The sequence below is a fragment of the Onychostruthus taczanowskii genome, unplaced genomic scaffold, assembly GCF_017590055.1.
Source record: "Onychostruthus taczanowskii isolate IOZ18803 unplaced genomic scaffold, ASM1759005v1 scaffold91, whole genome shotgun sequence".
Lineage (NCBI taxonomy): Eukaryota > Metazoa > Chordata > Aves > Passeriformes > Passeridae > Onychostruthus > Onychostruthus taczanowskii.
The window spans coordinates 2,048,023-2,065,205 of NW_024507105.1; the positions used below are offsets into that span (position 1 = coordinate 2,048,023).

Sequence of the window (17,183 nt, forward strand, 5' to 3'; positions counted from 1 at the left end):
TCACCCTCTGCACCCCAAAACCCAGCTGTGCCAGCCCCAAAATGAACGGGGATCCTGCAGGGGAGGGAGCACTCACGGGAGCTGCCCGGCTGCATCCCTCGCACCCGAAGGTGGTGACAGCTCAGCTCAGTCCCTGCCGTGTGTGGCGGAGGGGGAAGGCTGTGAGGAGCCTGTCTCATGTGGGAGAGAGCACCCGGCACCGTGTCAGCTCAGCCAAATTAAAAATACTCCTGCAGCCCCCGGGACGGGCGGATCTGGCAGGGACGGGGCATGCAGGATGTGCAGACACTGGAAGGGACGTGGGGAGGAGAAGGTGTTCCCACGCAGAGAAGGGGATGGGACACACACTGGGGGACCCCCGTGTTTGCCAGCTGTGTCCCAGCTCTCCTGCACAGCTCAGGGTACTCAGGGGGCTGTTCCTCCTCTGCCCTTCCAGCACCACTGTGGGCACAAAGGCTCTGGCTCCAGCACGCTCAGGTCCTTGTGGAGGGGCTTGGATGGGCAGTGGGCCATAGGTTGGGAGCCATGGGGTTGTTCCTCCTCTGCTGGGGCTGCCCTTCCAGCACCACTGTGGGCACAAAGGCTCTGGCTCCAGCACGCTCAGGTCCTTGTGGAGGGGCTTGGATGGGCAGTGGGCCATAGGTTGGGAGCCATGGGGTGCTACTGGAGAAGAAGCCCCCAAATTGGTGACATGGTGCCCCCCACACACCCCACAGCCACGGCCAGCCTGCAGGATGCAGCCTCGTGCCTCGTTCCCCTGCCCAGCTTTGTCACAACCTTCAGCTGCGTGACTGCAGCTGGCAGGGAACAAGCCTTGAAATAAACTCAGATGACATTCCTGCAAACTCTGGACATGGCCACAACAGGATTACCGAGCTGGGCTGGGGAGGGGGGGAGCATGCTCATCTCTCCCTGCCGGCGACCCCAGCTCCGGGCTGAGGCTGCTCTGAGCAGCAGCTGAGAAGGGCAAAGCCCTTTTGTCAAGGAGCAGAAGCAGGGACACGGTGATCTCGCTCCCTGGGCTTCCTCCAGTCCATGCACCTGGTCCTTGGGAGGCAGCTTGGCTGCATCTTTCTCCCCAGGAGCTACAGGGAACTCCACCCCACAGCACTGATATCAAAAACAGCTGCTGAGGAGCAAAACTGGATATCAGGCTTGCTCTGTTGAGCATCTTTTCATCCCTTGTCCACAAACATTGAGCTCAACTCCCTTTGGATTTTAATTCCCAGCGCTCCCCATTTGCCAGGTAAGGATTGAAAAACCAGCATTTAGGGATGTCTCCCCCAGCAGAGGTCCCAGTCAGCTCAGTGTCCCCCGTGTCACAGCCAGCAGTGCTGCCAAACCAGTGCAGCCCAGCCAAGACCCCACTGACCTCTGCCACAGGGGCTCGGGAGGGATTTGGGCTCATTCTGACTGGAGGCAGCAGAAGGGAGGTGGCAAGCACTGAGCCCTGGTCTGGGCTCCACTGCCCACCCCTCCCTGGGTGGTGGGGGAGAGGCCAGGGTCCTCCTGAGAGATGGAGAATTCAGGAGTGCACCAGAGCCCCCCATCAGTTCAGCCTTTATTCTGGACACTGTTTAAATTGTAAAAATTGCAGCCAAGTCCAATTCATTACAGCTGAGGAACGGCTGACAGAAATGAAAAGGGAGAAAAGCTCCTCAGATTGATGCTTTCTCACCATTCCAGTGAAATAACCAATTTGGAACAAATTAGGGGCTCCCGTCTCCACCAGCCTTTTGAATTGCCTCCAAGCCAACGCACATTTTTCATAGTGCAGCGTTTCTTCCATTAGCAGTGAAAATTAATGATTTCTATTATTGAAGCACCTGAAGGCAGGTGCCTCCCTCACACAGCCAGGGCTGGGCTGGCACTGAGCCCCCAGAGAGCCAAGAAGACCCACGAGAAGACAGCCAGCTTCAGAGAGGGTAAGTGACATGGCCAGGGCCCGCTGGTGGGTCAGTGGCAGAGCCAGGCTCCAGCCAGTGGCCATCCCTGCTGGGCTGTTCCCTCTCAGCAGTGCCATCCCAGACGTGCCAGAGCACACAGACCACCGTGGTGACACTCAAACCACTGCGTGTGACAGTGTCACAGCTGTCCCCAAAACCCCCTAAGCAGGGAAACCACGTGGGCTTCAGCCAGTCCCAGCTTTGCTTGGGAAGGGAGAAAAGGGGAATTGCCCCAAGGGCACAACTCAGACTTCAGGAGAGCAAGTCCTGGGGGACCAAGAGGGCTTTCAAACCCCAATCCACTCACATATTTCCCCTCCCAAGCTTTAGAGAGACCAAAGCCCTTTGCCTCCCCTGTGCTCCCAGCATTATTCCCGGAGCACAGCTCCCCAGCAGCTGAAGCACACAGCCCCCCTGCAACCACGGCTGCCCCACGGCCAGCATGGTCATGCCTAGGCTTTGGGAGATGACACACGTCTGTCCTTATCTTTTAATTAGATTTTTATTTCCTACCTCTAGTATTTCATTGTAATTTCCGCCACTCCTACCCAGGCCATGCTAATATAATCACTCTGGAGGAGAGTGGGAGCAGCCAGCCCACTCCTTCCAACATCCCGCTCAGGAAAGGCAAAAAAAAGCAATCTGCTAAATCCCCAGCCCCTGCAGTCATTACAAGCTCGGGGACATCAGGTGGGTGCTGAAACAAACCATCAAAGCCTCAGCGCCGCCAGCACCTGCCAGGAGCATCAGCACTGAGAAACTTAAAAAAAAAAGTTCACATTTGCTCAAAATACTTGTTAGCAGTTCATTACTGCAGCAAGGTGAGGCATAATTAAAAACGGACTAAAGAGATTTGTGAATTATGTCCTCGGCTTGATGCTGGAGACGCAGTGATATTTTTTAGCCCACATCATCCTGGAGGTCAAGATTAGATGACAGCTTGGTCTAAAAATACTCTGAAGGGGAGGCTGAGGCTGTTGGAGGAGGTCAGAGCCCCCTGTGCCCCCCTCCCAGTGTTGCTCAGGGTTGAAACCAGGGGACAGATGTGTCCTCCCAGGACATTGCTTGGAGCAAGCCCCAGTAATAAAAACAACTGCTGCATTTCCAGGGAAATCCACCCAAAACAAGCACAGGGAAAGCTCGGTCCCAGCATCTGCCAAAGGAGCCCCAAAGCCCAACGCAGCAGCTCAGTGGGGCCAGGCTCCCCACACTGTCACCCCCACAGGTCCCAAGAGGGCTGGAATCACCATCAAAGCACCACGTTCTTCCCCCTGGAGCAACACGGTCCTGGCATGGGGAACATCAATGAGCCCAAGACACGGCGGGGTCAAAATTGAAGCTTTAGTGGCTATTTAATGTTTCCTCCATATCTGAGGCCACAGAGTGAAAAGCAAGCTCTGGGGTTGGACTTTAGTTTGTCTTTTAAGCCTGCTTTGCCTGACAAGTACTCCAGATAAATATCCCGAGTAGTGTTACACGTTCCAGAGAGACAGGGAAAGACATTTCAGAGAAAAGATTGTGTTTCAAACTATTAGAAAAATTAAACTGATCCACGGGAGACAGCTGGGGCCAGCCTGATCCATGGGAGACAGGCACCCCAACACGGGCACTGACTGATGTGCCAGGCTAACAACATCCATATTCCTGGCTTGGCTGCCCTCGGGCAACCACGGGCACCCACAAGGACTCGTTATCAGAGGAAAGAGAGTGCATGGCAGCCTGCAGACGTGCCAGTGCCTACACAGATGTGCAGAACACAAAAACACACAGAGAAAAGTGGCAGCCCCATCACTGCCAGCAGCCAGCGGCCACGCTCCCTCCCCAGCACCTGCTGCAAAGTTAATGCTGATAATAACAAAACCACTAAAATTACCAGCCCTGAATGCACACGGAACCAAGAACAGCGTCACGTTCCGTTCGCTGCCGCTTCTCCGAGCCTGGCCACGGAGCCCCACCGCTGGCCACCCTCACAAGGACGCTGCTGGTCACTCTCCCCCAGCCCCACATCACACAAAAATCATCGAGCGTTTGTGTCGCAGGTGCAGCAGGAACGCAAGTTGGAGCTGACACCCAGACAAAGAGCAAGGGCAAAATCCAGCCCCGTCAGCACACAACCTTTTCCCTCCTCTTTTTGCAGCCCTGGGAAAAATCAATAAGATGCAGTGAGTCAAACTCAGCTTGAAGCCCGTAAGTAATTAGGATTAGCAGGCTGGGAGCCGAGGGAACAGGCTGCCTATGTGCTGGGCGGGGAGGGACCATTTTGTGGGTGTAGGGTACAGCCTCAGCTGATGCAAATAACACGAGCAGCTCTTTAACGGGGTTTTCAGGCAGAACGGCAATAAGGAATGGGAACGACATCATTTGCTTAGAAACAAGAAAATCTCATGAGGATAATTTGGGGTGCCGAGCCATGCTAGGAACAGGATGGGGACCCCACAGGTGAATCAATAGTTGAGTTTGACGCTGAGCCCATTCCCAGCCCCTCACTCTGAGCCCGGACTCCTTGAGTACCGCTTATTCCCGGCGTTCTTTCCCGGCAGTAAATAACCCACCTCAATGTATTAGAATTAAGTTAGTGGCCAAAATCGCAAAGTGGAGAAGAAACACCCCCCCCCCACACACACACACATACAATCTGCACGGAGCTACCATCAAAATAAGAACCCATTCGGTGTGTTTCTGTCCACGAAGAACAGCTCGGACGCTGAAAAGTGCCCTTTCCTCCCGCTGAAGGAACCCGGCAAAATTCGGGAGCGGGGAGCGGTAGCCCCGGGACAGCGGCGAGGCGATCCCCCGGTCCCCCTCCCCGCCAACCCCACCGACCCCCGAGCTCCGCGGCCGCCCCGGTCCCGCTGCACCCCCGAGCAGCGGCTCCGCCAGCAGCGAGCCGGGGGATGAAGGAGCGATGGAGAGGAGAGAGATGGAGGGCGACGGGGAGAGAGGCGAGGCTGCGGGAAAGTTGCGTTTCACCCACCTAGAAGCATTTTGGATGCGGCTGCGTCGCCTCCGCGCTGCTGGTGCCTCCCGCTCGCCGGGCAGAGCTGCGGGCAGGGCCGGGCGGGCGCAGCCCCGCTCCCGCCGCCCCTCGCCCCGCGTCCGGCCCCACCTCGGCCCCGCAGCGGCGCGGGGGGAGCGGCTGCCGGAGGTGCCGGGTACCGGCGTGGAAATGGGCGGGGGGACCGAGCGCTCCCCCTCCCCGCACAGCCGCCCCCGCGCCGGGGCTGCCCGAACCCCGAAACTTGGGGAGAGGGGAGGGAACCCTCAAAGGCTCCGCGGCACCCCCGGGGCTCGCCCGGAGAGTCCTCTCAGGTGGCTGCTTTGGGGTGACACTGCCGAAATGTCCTTGTGGGTCGGGGAGGGCAGACTCGGCGGCAGACACCCGCCCCGACCCCCGGGAGAGGCTCGGCGGCAGCAGGGACCGTGTCCCTCCCTGCCTGGTGACCTCGGCAGTGGGGCCCTGCTCGTTCAGCCCCAGCCCTGAGTGCTGGAAGCACACAGGGTCTGCCCCAGCCGACAGCTTTTGGGGTGGCACGAGTGGACACGGGCAGCCTGGCCTGGCTGGGGTGCTCATCTCAGCTCCCCACGACTGGAGTGCTCATCTCAGCCTCTCATGATTGGGGTGCTCATCTCAGCCCCCCATGACTGGGGTGCTCATCTCAGCCCCCCATGACTGGGGTGCTCATCTCAGCCCACCATGACTGGGGTGCTCATCTCAGCCCCCCATGATTGAGGTGTTCATCTCAGCACCCCACGATTAGGGTGCTCATCTCAGCCCCCTATGATGGGGGTTTTCATCTCAGCCCCCCACGATTGGGGTGCTCATCTCAGCTTCCCATGACTGGAGTGCTCATCTCAGCCCCCTATGATGGGGGTTTTCATCTCAGCCCCCCACGATTGGGTTGCTTATCTCAGCCTCTCATGATTGGAATGCTCATCTCAGCCCCCTGTGATTGGGGTGCTCATCTGAGCCCCCCATAATTGGGGTTGTCATGAGCCCAGTTCTTGCTGCTCTCCCCATCAGTTCCTCAGCAAAGGCTGTGGCAGTTGGGCTCCTCATGGCAGCACCTTCTCTGTGCTGATTTTTGGCTTCTTCTCGGGAGGTGAGGCTCATGACTTGCTTACATTGCTGCCCTTTAAACAGGGAAATTAAAAACCTGCTTGTGAAAAGGGGAAACAATCACCTCCCCTGCCTCCCTGAATGGGAGACAAGAACAAGGAAGGAATGAAATATTTTTCTCAGGTCAAACAATAGGAGTTGGGCAGAAATCGTTGGGCTGTAAGCAGAGTGAAAATGAAACCTTTTAAACCGTGAGATGCCCGAGTCCCTTCCCATGTGCCACAGCTAGAATAGGCACTTTTGGGGTTAAATACAGAATTTTGGTCCACTAAAGCTATCAGAGCTCCTCTGGGTGCTGCTGCTGGACCAGGGCACACCATGGGTCTTTCTCCCAGACTTCACCCTAGCTAGACCAGGCACTTTTGGGGCAAAATACAGAATTTTGGTGCACTGAAAAGCACTAAAGCCACCAGGGCTCCTCTGGGTGCTGGTGCAGGGCCAGGGCACACCACGGGTCTTTCTCCAGACTTCACCCTGGCTCGGCTGGCACCGGGGCAGCACTGGCAGAGCCCGGGGCAGGGTGTTGCTGTCAGGGTCGTTAACAGCAGCAGTAAGTTTAGCCGGGGCACTCGCTAATCCGGGATTGACAGCTGGCCCCGCAGCCTAGCCCGGCCTCCCGCAGGCTATTTAAACCCGATATTAATTTGTTTAATGTCATCAGCAGTTTGGTGTTACTGCAAGGAGCAGAGGGAGCTGGAAATGTAAAGACTGGGAGCAGGGGGCTCCTCCACCCCAGAACGATGGCTGGTCTCCTTTCCCCGGGGATAACCATGGACAAGTCTGGCATCTCCTGACCTCCAGCCCCTCTGGACCGATGTACAGCCCCGATCTCCACTCCATCCTCCATGCCTGACCAGCTCCTTCAGTTCTCCCCAGCAATTCCCTCAATAAATCCTCTCCCAGCTGTGGTTCATGCTGCATTTATCCCAGCCAGGCGAGCAGGTCCTGGCCGGCATTGCCGCGGCTGAAAGGGCTGGGGCTGGAGGGGCACGGAGGGGTGGGAGGGAGCAGCGGGGTGTGGGATGCTGCACTTTGTGGCCGAGCCTTTGAGGCCAGCTGGAGCGGAGGCTAATTGCAGGTGCTGATTACAGCCCCTGCCATTAACGCCTCCGGCACTCCCAGCCCAGCCCAGCGCATCGCTGGAATTTCCCAGCTCGGCGCTGTGGGTCCCTCCGGTGCATAACTTGCTATATTTGTCCGTGTACCCCAGAGCTGGTGTAGGGCAGCAGCACAAACCCTCCCACAAGGTCCAGACCCACATCCCCCTGCCAGTGGGGCTGCCCCCCATCCCGGGGAGCAAAGCCCGTGGCTGCAGCTCCCCACAACCTCCTCTGTGAGATGAAGCTGCTGAAGCATCTACCCCGGAGTGGCTGAGAGGTCGTGTCAAAAAGCTCCACCGTCCTGTGGGAGGCCCTAAAAAAACCCCAGAGCCAACAGGGGTCAGGTGGCACAGCCCCTCGTGGTCACCACTTTCCAGCACAGGTTGATATCCACGCGTGGGACCCTGATGGCTGAGCATCCCAGAAGTGTGGGGATGGAACCAGAGGGTTTCTTGTGAAATGGCCCCAGACCCCAGCCCTCAGCCTGCAGATCATCACACCCACCCCGGGAGAGGCAAATCCCAAACACGCATTAAGCTGGGCTTGCTTGGGCAGGTCTGCTCAAATCCTGCCTGTGGTTTAAAGCACGAGGGAGGGCAGGGGGAAGGGGAGGGTGCTCGGGCTCAGCTGTGCCACCAGTGTCACCAATTCGCTGGGTTCTTTGTGACAACAGACTCCAGAAACCACAACAGAGGGATTAATCTGAACCCTGCTGAGGGCAGAGTTAAATTCTTTGCTGGCTGAGGGATGTCCAGGCTCTTCCCAGCCTTAGACTCCAGCCTGGAGTCTAATAGTGACCAGAACTGGGCAATGAACACCTCAACAAAGGAGGAGGGAGCCAGGGATAAAAGCCCAGCCAGAACTGCTCCCCTGCCCCAGTCTGCTGAGCCTTCCAGAGCCTTTCTGGCTGACTTTGTTCGCCAAGGATTTAGGGTATAATTTGGGGGTGAAAGACGCCAGATAGGATCAGGACTGATACACCTGGAGGATGTGTATCGGTTTTCCTCTGCTGTGTAACCTGAGCCCCGTCAGGAGCAGAAGGCTCCGGCTGAAGCTGCCGCCGGCGGTTCATCCCTGCCGGGCCAGGAAGGCGGGCGCTGACCTTTCCTGCTCCTGAGTTTGCTCAGGATTAAAGTAACATTTTTTAAGGGCTGAATCCTCCTCCCCCGAGGGGCTTCCCACACAAAGGGAGTGGGGTTTGTGGCTGACAGTCCCCCACGACCCCCCTGATAAACAGAGACTTGCCAAACTGCTGAGTTCACACTGCCCACCCAGATGATTTTTTGATTAATCCCCAGTATTTTAATGAATCCTTCATACAGATTTCTGCTTTTATGAAGAGCAAACCTGGGAGCTTTGTGTCAGTGGAGGGGTCTGGCGACCCTGGGAGACACAAAACCCCAGCTCTGACCCCCGAAGATGAGCCAAGGTGGGCAGGGCTTTGGTATTGGAGCAATGGGCTGTGCCTCCCACCTTCATCATCTTTCCCAGGGAGATGGCTAATTACAAAGGCATCCAGGACACGTCTGTGAATAGGGTGGAGAAGCTGGATGACCTAGAAATATTTAATTATCAAGGAAAGGGGTGGAAATTACACCTGGAAATATTTTCAGAGAGAGAGAGAGTGTAAGATTTTCCATCTAATTGAGGAGGGCACTCTTGGAGGGACAGGGCAGAGGGTTCCACCTTGCCACCACACTTTGGCTCCCCCCAGCCCAGTGCAGGTTTCCTGGAGGGCCAAGGGGCCCATATGGAATTTGGCATGGAACCAACTACCCAAAATCTTCTGGATGCTTAATTAGCCAGGGGTGATGCTGTCTCTGGTCTTGCCCATCATGTTCCTGCTTAGCTTTGGCCCCTCAGGAGCTGCTGGTGCCCAGGGAGCTCACCTGGGCAAACACTCTGGTGCCACAGCTCAGACCACACCGAGACACTCCAGCTGGCACAGCAACAGCCAGATAAATGAAAGTGCTCCTTGTAAATCTGTGGCTGCAGAAAACACCAGAGGTGAGCTGGAGCAGTGTTGTGGGCAAGCTGTCCAAAAGCAGTGATAACTCAGGGGCATGAAAAGGGAAGGGAAGTGAATCTGAGGTGAGCCGGCAGTGCCTGCAGGCAGAGGCAGCCCTGCTCCAACCTCTCTGACAACTCCAACAGCTCTGACAACTCCAACAGATCCAAAAGCACTCACATGCTCCAAAAGCAGAGTTGGGGGCAGCCCAGGGAGGCTGCAGGGAAAGGCCATGGTCCTTGTGCTGGAAGGATACACAGCTACCAACACCAGAGCTCATCCAGAGCATCACCAGCTCTCCCAGCAGCACCAGGACCAGAGAGCAGGGCCCTGGATCCCCCTGGATCCCCAATCCCAGGCTGTGGACAAGGCTCCAAAAGCCAGAATCTCATTTTCTCCCTCTGCACACCCGCACTGACACCACCATGGGGTTATGGAAAGGAGAGCTCGCTCTGGGAAAGAGGCAGAAGCACGACGAGGGGAGATCATCTCTTCAGAGAAAATTTTATATTGCTTACGACTTACTGTCTGGGAACATAAAACAGTTTAAGCAGCCGACCCTAAATCACAGTGACAGCTCTACACTACCCACAACCCCCAGCTTGCCCTCCCCTCCCCGTTCCCCTGGTTCCAGAGCTCGCTCCTCCCGTGGCCCCGGGCAGCACACGCGTGTGCACACACACAGACACACAGACACACACACACAGCGGGCACGGAGAGCAGCCCGAGGCTGGAGGGTTCAGGGGGATGAGCAGCGTTTCCAGACGCGGATAAATCACTTCACCCCTCCGCAGTTCCCCCCCCGTTCAGTCCCGGTGCTCTTTGGGACGGCGCCGGGGCACGGCACAGCCCTGGCACGCACAGCCGGGCACGACCTGCTCCATCCAGCCCCTCTAATCCCCAGCGACAGCCGGGCGGCAGCGGGATGCAGCTGCGGGATGCAGCAGGATGCTCCCGTGTCAGAGCAGGACGGCGGCTGCCTCCTCCCGAGAGCAGCAGAGCCCCCCGGGGGTGCCGAGGTCCCCCTGGGGGTGTTCAAGATATAGCCCCTTGCAGCTGTGATCAGCTAATTGAGAATTTAATCACAGAGCAAAAATGCCAGTGTGACAATTTACAGCAGCCCTGCAGCCCCCAGGTGCTCAGGGGCAAAGCCAAGCACTCCAAACAGGATGAGTTTGGATCCCATGCCTGAGGTGGCCGCAAGAGCCTGACCCTAGAGCATCCCCAGCACCGGGCACCCTTCCAAGGGGACATCACCCCATCCTGGGGACCTCACCCCCTGCTCAGAGCTGCTGATGGAGCTCTGGAAAAGGCTCCTTCAGGCTCAGAGCAGCTCCTCAGACCAGCAGGTGCCGACAAGCTGGGACACGCTCAAGGTTTAGCTGCTGCTTTGACCATTTTTTTCCCTGCTTAAAATAAAAACCTGCCAGGTTTCCTCTTCCAAATCTGCTGAGCTGATGCTACATGGGAAATTGTGAAATATTCCACGGCTACATGTTTCTCGTTGTTCTTAATCCACTTCTAATTAATGTCACGTGCGTGGCAGCCCTGAGCTGAGTGGCCGTGAAACGCTTATTGAAGCAACTTGACAGCAAACCCACTGGAAGAAAGTGACAGCAAAATCCGCGATTAAACAGGAATGGCTCACAACTGCAGGGCTTAAAAATAACACGAGGCAACTTCCTACTGATTTTTTTTTGGGAAAAATCTCCACTGCCAGCAGCGCAGCACAGCCTCTGCCAGCGCCACATCAGTGGCAGCCTGACACTCCCATGGCCCAGGCAGCCCCCACCAGCCCACAGAAAGATGATATTTGATTTATCTTATCTGACTTTGATATCTTTTGGCTTGGTCTCTATATTTCTCTGTATTTCTTAAGCTGGAGCATCCACCTGAGCACCCGAGCTCCTGCCACAGGAGGTTCCCACCTCCTTGATGCCCCAGCAGCACAAGAAAAGCCCTGCAGCTTCTCTGTAAGAGTTTAAATGTAAAGGATCATTTTAGAATAAGTGTGTCAAGGAAAAATATCCCTGAAGCTCTGACCAGAACTGGGGTGCAGAGCCAGAGGTCAGTCCAGGTGGGGAAGGCTCCACACCACAAAATCCTTCCAGGCAAAGCTGACCGCTAATCAATTCATTTTCTATTAGAATTTACTGACTCAATAAAATCAGAGATTAATTATGCTACAGTTATTAATCCACAGAAAGCTGAATAGCTGGGCTTTTCAGAGGGACAGCAAGCTAATGGGGTATTTTCTGAGGATTTAGAATGGGAACAGTTTGCTCTGGATTCATGGGCCAGCACGAAGTTGATGTGCAGGGTCTGGGCTCATGTGCAGCCTCTCACAGGGCACCCACAGGTCCCTTCCCCCACAGAAACTGGGGTTTTTTTGTGAAAAAAATAAGAGCATTTAGTGAAACAGGGGTTTTCTGCCAGTTCCCTTCTCAGCCCTCCCAGCTTTGTCCCCAGGAGCCCAAGGGACATCCCTGTGCCCCATCCCTGTGCCCCAACGGGAAGGGAGAAGCCTTGGAGTGAGCAGAGGGAAGGAAAATGTACAATTACCCAACTCAGCTTCTTCAAATTATTCCTGATCCCAGCCAGCACCTTTAAGACATGAAAAAAAAAAAAAAAAACATTCTATTTTTCCCACTGAGATCTTTAAGACATGGAAAAAAAAAAAAATTCTATTTCTCCCACTGAGATTCCAGGTTATTCAAATCTGATCTGAAAAGCTATTTTTGCTCATCTTTGCTCACAGCTGAAGGGAGCAGCCGAGGCCAATGGAGCAGGAGGGCTCCGTATGTTTGTCCTTCATAAATTCACAGAAGCTTAAAATCTGAACCCTGGTGCTGCTTGGGCACAAGGTATTGATCAGCACCTGGCAGATGCAGGGTTTGTCCCAGCCAAATGTTAAATCCCCTTTAGGGATCTGCCGTTGGGAATTTTGGGAGAGCCTGATGTGCTGCCAGTGTACCTGGTGATGGATGCTGTGAAGTGGCTCCCATGCCAGACAGATATTGGCCTGTCCCTGCCAAATTTGTCCCAAAAGTCCCCAAAAGCAGGAGAGCAGCAAGGAAGAAGCAAGAAAACATTTCCTCTGGCATTGCTGGAGCAGGCACCAAGGCTGGGCACGGCTGGGAGCTCCAGCAAGGGCAGATGTGAGAATGTCCCAGCCCCAACCCAGCAGTGACATGACTGCTGCACCCCGATTAGTCCCAATTAGACCCTAATCCCACATGTTTGCAAACTATTTAAATCAATACCTTGGGATTATTGCAGACAAAGCCCAGCTGAACGTGGCTGAAAGGGACTGGCACCCGTTTGCTGGGTAATGAACAGCTGAAAGGCTGCCACAGCAGAGGGGGAAGGAGGAGGGAATGCAGCTGGGAACGAGGTGCCAGAGCACACAGAGCAGGGTCATGGAGAGGGAACATGGCCCAGGATCACGGAGCAGCAGCAAGGAGTGGGATCTCACACCCACCAGTGCCATGGTCAGACCCACCAGGTCCCCTCCCTCTGCTGCTGTCCACCCCAGCTGCTGCTCTGGGTGGTTTTTGGGAGCTGTCTCTCAGCAGGGCTCTCCCAGACCAGCCAAGAGCACAACCTTGGGCTCCTTGGTCAGAGCAACAGCCCAGCCCCAGTGCCTCGGGCACTGCCACCCAGCTCTGCAGGAGCCGTGCAAGGGGAGGGGGTTCCCTGCCAGCTGCCAAAACCAGGGAGCTGGGACCCCCTGCGAAACACAAAATAATCCCACCAGCAGCTGCCAGCCCCCTCTGACTCCCAGAGGCTCCCCTGGGGTCCCCACGTCCCTGCCAGGGGCCCTGCTCTCTGCTGCAGGCCCCGTGATGCTGAAGCTGTCACAGCGATTTCTCTGCTCATCTCAAACCTCTCTGCTCCCAAACACGCACGGACAGACATTTCAGTGGATAATTGGGAAAACCAGGACCTTTCCCTTTGCGAGGAGCTGTTGTTCCAGGGCTCTGCTGCCAAGGGGGGGAACAGCACCAGTGTGAGGCAGGGTGACAGCTCTGGGCAGGCAGGGAGAGGGTCAGGGCACACAATGTCACGGGATGCTGGAAAGGAGGAAGGGTTTGTGACACAAATCAGCCCCAGGGCACAGCTGCCTCCGGGTGCTTCGGCCCTGCCTTGGCATTTGGGTTGGGGGAGCAGCTCAGCAACCTCCAAAGCCCAGAAAAGTGGTTTGAGTTGGGCTCGGGGCTTGTGTGAAGCCTCCTGGGCACAGGAGATGCCCGAACAGCGTGTCCTTCCCTGGCCAAAGGGGCATGAGCTGCTGTCAGCTCAGATTTGCCGGGGAATTGGTGCTCCAAAGGAGAGTGCTTCCCACTGCCTTGCAGGGAGGTGGGGGCTGGCAGAGCCCAGAGACAATGCTCTGATAGCAGCATGCACGAGCTGCTCTTTACATCCCATGGCTTTTTTTGAGACACTGGTGGAAAGGACTTTTAGGGAGGGCAATGAATCAGGGTGTAAGTTTTGAAATGCTCCAGCTCAGCCTGTCCTGTGCTGGGAGCCCCAGAGATGATCCAGGGTGAGGGGAAGCAGCAGCCCCCTGCCCATGCTCCTGCAGCCCATTTTGGGGTGGCTCATTTTGGGGTGGCTCAGCTCTTCCTGCTCCAGCACCAGGCTGTGGTTTGGTTCCCGAGGACTCTGAGAGCAAACTGAGATGGCTTGGGCTCCCTGGGAAATCACAGGCAGTAATTAAATCACTCGTGACCCAGTTGGATTAGAGCTGGCATCTGCGGCACGAAAACGTCTTTCGTCTGTGACCACCCTGCATCTAATCACCACCTTCCCCAGGATTCCACACAGGACAACCAGGATCTGGGACCTGTCTTGCAAAATGAAAAGTCTAATAAGCAATCATTTGTTTCTTAAGTTGGGGGCTTTCTGCTACAGAGCTAATGAATTGTAATGACACTGATTAGCATGTTTGCCAGCGCCTCTCCTCTGCAGCTTTGCTGCACGAGACGCCAGCAATCACAGCCCGTGCAGGAAGAACAGATCCCAGGAGCCAAAGGGGAGCAGGGAGGCTGAGTGGTGAATGGAAAACTGCCTTTGATGTAGCTGTAGATGTCAGCATGAGACAGAGATTCCAGCCCAGAGGAACATCCCTCAATTACTCATTACTCAATTACTTCATTTAATCCACTGTCTTTAACCTCCCAAGGCTCCCCCAGTGCTGACACGCCACTGGAGACCTGTGCTAGCCATTCCTGCCTGTGGGCTGTGCCAGGCTGTGCCCAGCTGCCCAAGGAGGGGTGACTGTCCCAGGACTGCAGGCAGATGCATTCTCTCAGCAGCCAAAGGTGCAGATCTGGTGGAGGGCTCCTCGAGGAGTGTGATGAGGCAGGGCAGGGCTTCCCCAGCACCCCATGGCCCTGCCAGCCCTGCCCATGCACCACAGCCCAGCCAGGAGCTTGTCCTGCTCTTGTCCTCAACACAGGGCTGGTCCCCTTTGCATTTTGGGGGGACCCATATGGCATCAAGTGGCACGACGGGGGCAGAGGGGACACAGGAGTCACATCAGTCAGTTCCCAGCCAGGCTCAGGAGGCTGGGAAAGGCTCACAGTGACAATGCTGGAAGTGACATTTTTAACCAAAAGTGCAGGGAAAGGTCAGCTCCAGCGGGAACAGGAGGGACAGGGAGGCACAGGGAGCGGCTGCTGCCTGTAATTTCTCCACACAAGCAGACCAGAGCCCTGCACACTCAGGAGTGACCACGGCGAGGCTGGCAGAGTGCAGAGTGTGGGGCTGACAGCACGGGGCCCCAGGGGTGCCACACTGGCAGAGATCAGGGACAGTGCAGAAGCACAAAGAGCAGACTGGCATGCCCAAAGATTCTTTGGCTCAGTAGGAAATGCATCCCTGGACAGCCTCCCATCAGGCCACAGTGAGGGGTGAAGCTGGAAGCTGCAGGCTGGAATTTATGAGGCCTATCCCCATTAAAATAGCCGGCGATATTTCCATCTGTCAGTAACGCTGATGAAGAGACCTGCTCCTTTGCATATCCCAGGCTTTACCCAAACAAAACCAGCACCAGTCAGGGCAGGATTTGGCACACAGATGACTATTGCCATGCTAGGAATTTATGGCTCCAGCCTGCCCAGTCTCTAGGAAGAGCAGAAGCAGGGAACCATATAATCTTTCGGGTCCCTTCCATCCCAAGGCATTCTGTGATTCTGTGCAATTCCCTTGGTTTCCTGCTAATGACAATCCCTCACAGCCAAAGGCTCAGCCAGAGCAGGTCAGCCACGGTGACAGGGTGACATTTCTGGGCACGTTTCCCTGCTTTTGTGCATAAAATCTGCAGCAGCCAGCTGGGCCCAGCCAGGTGAATGCTGGCAGATGGCACAGAGGGCAAGTGAGTCCTTGCCTTTGCACAAGCTCCTGCCCAGCAACACAGCACCTGCACGTGGCAGCATTCCTGCCACAGCCAACAGGTGAGGGGCCTCAGCACCAACATCTGAGCAGCACTTTGGATCAAACTCAGCACAGATACAGGAGAAATGCACAGCAGGAGCCTGGGGGACACGCTCAGGCTGGCACCTGCAAAGCAGCATCCAGTATCCCAGCAAGTGACAGCCTTGGGGACGCTGCACAAACCAGCTACACAACCCAAGGAGACACCCACAAAGACAGAGCAGCGACAACAACACTTGCACATGGACAGACCCACGTGTGTCCATCCCTCTGCTGCTGCAGCGTGGCCTCCTGGGCCCCAAAACCACCTGAGGGCTGAAAGCCCTGCACTTCCAGCCAGTGACAGACGCCAAGGACAAAACCAAGCACTTCCAAACTTTCCACGAGCCCAACAGAGCAGCTGTGCCAGAGCAAGGGCAGCCTTGGGGCAACCTTGACCTGCTGGGTGGGCTCCTACCTTGGGCTGCTGGCATCTTCCCCTTGTTTAGCTGCTTGAGGCGCTTCTGGTGGGACTTGCCGTTGTAGTGGATCTGCGCCTGGGCAGCGGAGTTGAGCTGGATATTGCAGACCTCGCAAAGTGTGAACGACTGCTGCTTCTTCTCCCTCTTCATGCGCTGCTCGGGCTGGCTGGGGGGGCAGCTGGCCTCCTCCACCAGCTGCACTGCGCTCTCGGGGCTCTGGGATGGGCTCAGGGGTCGCTTCATGCCTGCGGGAGGAAGGACAGACCCACTGTGAGGACAGAGGGACAGGGACGGGTGCCAGGTGAGGCAGGAGAGGCCAACACAGGTCCCACGCCTTTGGTGTGTGAGTCTGAGGGGATCCCTGAGCAAGTGAAACAGCATTTGGGCAAGATGACCCGAGCAGCAGCATTCCCAGGAGTGCTGGAGCAGAGAACAACCCACTTCTTCCACGTTTCCAGCTCTAGACGACACTCCTTGTGTCAGGTCAAGTCTCTGTTCACTGGTGGGCAGCACTGTGGGTTGGCCCAAGGCAGGTTAGGATGGAACCAGCTCTCAGCAAGCGAGAGATTCAGCTGGCAGGACTCGTGTGCGGTGAGGGTGTCCCAGAGCCTGTCCCCACCACGGAGGAGAGCGGCTGGCGCTGCCACCATCAGCCACCAGCAGGGTGAACATGGGGCTCTGTGGGACCAGCTCGCAGCAGGAGCTGGAACCCCAGACCCGCACAGCGACACCACAGAGAAGAGCCGCCCATGGAGAGCCTGGGGTCAGCTGGGGACAGCCCTCCAGCGGCCTTTGCCTTGCAGGGACGCTGTTCCTGCCGCCCGACCCCGAGCCGGGCATCGCCGCGACATCCAGAGCAGCCTCGGAGGCGCGAAGGTCACCCGAGCCCTGCGATCCAGTTACCGCCTCGGAGCCGGCAGCTGCGGCTTGCAAACACCCGCCGGCACGGCAGGGGCCAGGGCAGGGGCCGGGGCGTCGGGGGATGGCCGGGCAGCACCCAAGGGTGCCCTGCAGGGATGTCCCTGGCACCCTCGGCAGCGCTGCACCGCCAGGACTCAGTCGCCCGCACGCCCCCCGGGCAGCAGGGACGCACCGGGGGCTCGGGCTGTCCAA

The 17,183-nt window shown here is 56.6% G+C and overlaps 1 protein-coding gene across 5 annotated transcripts in view; it reads right to left on the bottom strand.

The window, feature by feature from the left end:
- Positions 1 to 17,183, bottom strand: part of LOC121347584 (zinc finger protein 385C-like) — a 59,320-nt gene that overhangs the window by 25,203 nt on the left and 16,934 nt on the right. For 3 of the 5 annotated variants that reach the window (XM_041426321.1, XM_041426320.1, XM_041426319.1), the window contains one exon: positions 16,067 to 16,315. The exons of 1 other annotated variant lie outside the window; for it this stretch is intronic. In XM_041426321.1, the coding sequence (XP_041282255.1) occupies positions 16,067 to 16,315 (249 nt within the window). Of the gene's footprint in view, positions 1 to 16,066; positions 16,316 to 17,183 lie in introns of those variants that run through there. One more of the 5 variants, XM_041426316.1, reaches the window with a different exon arrangement.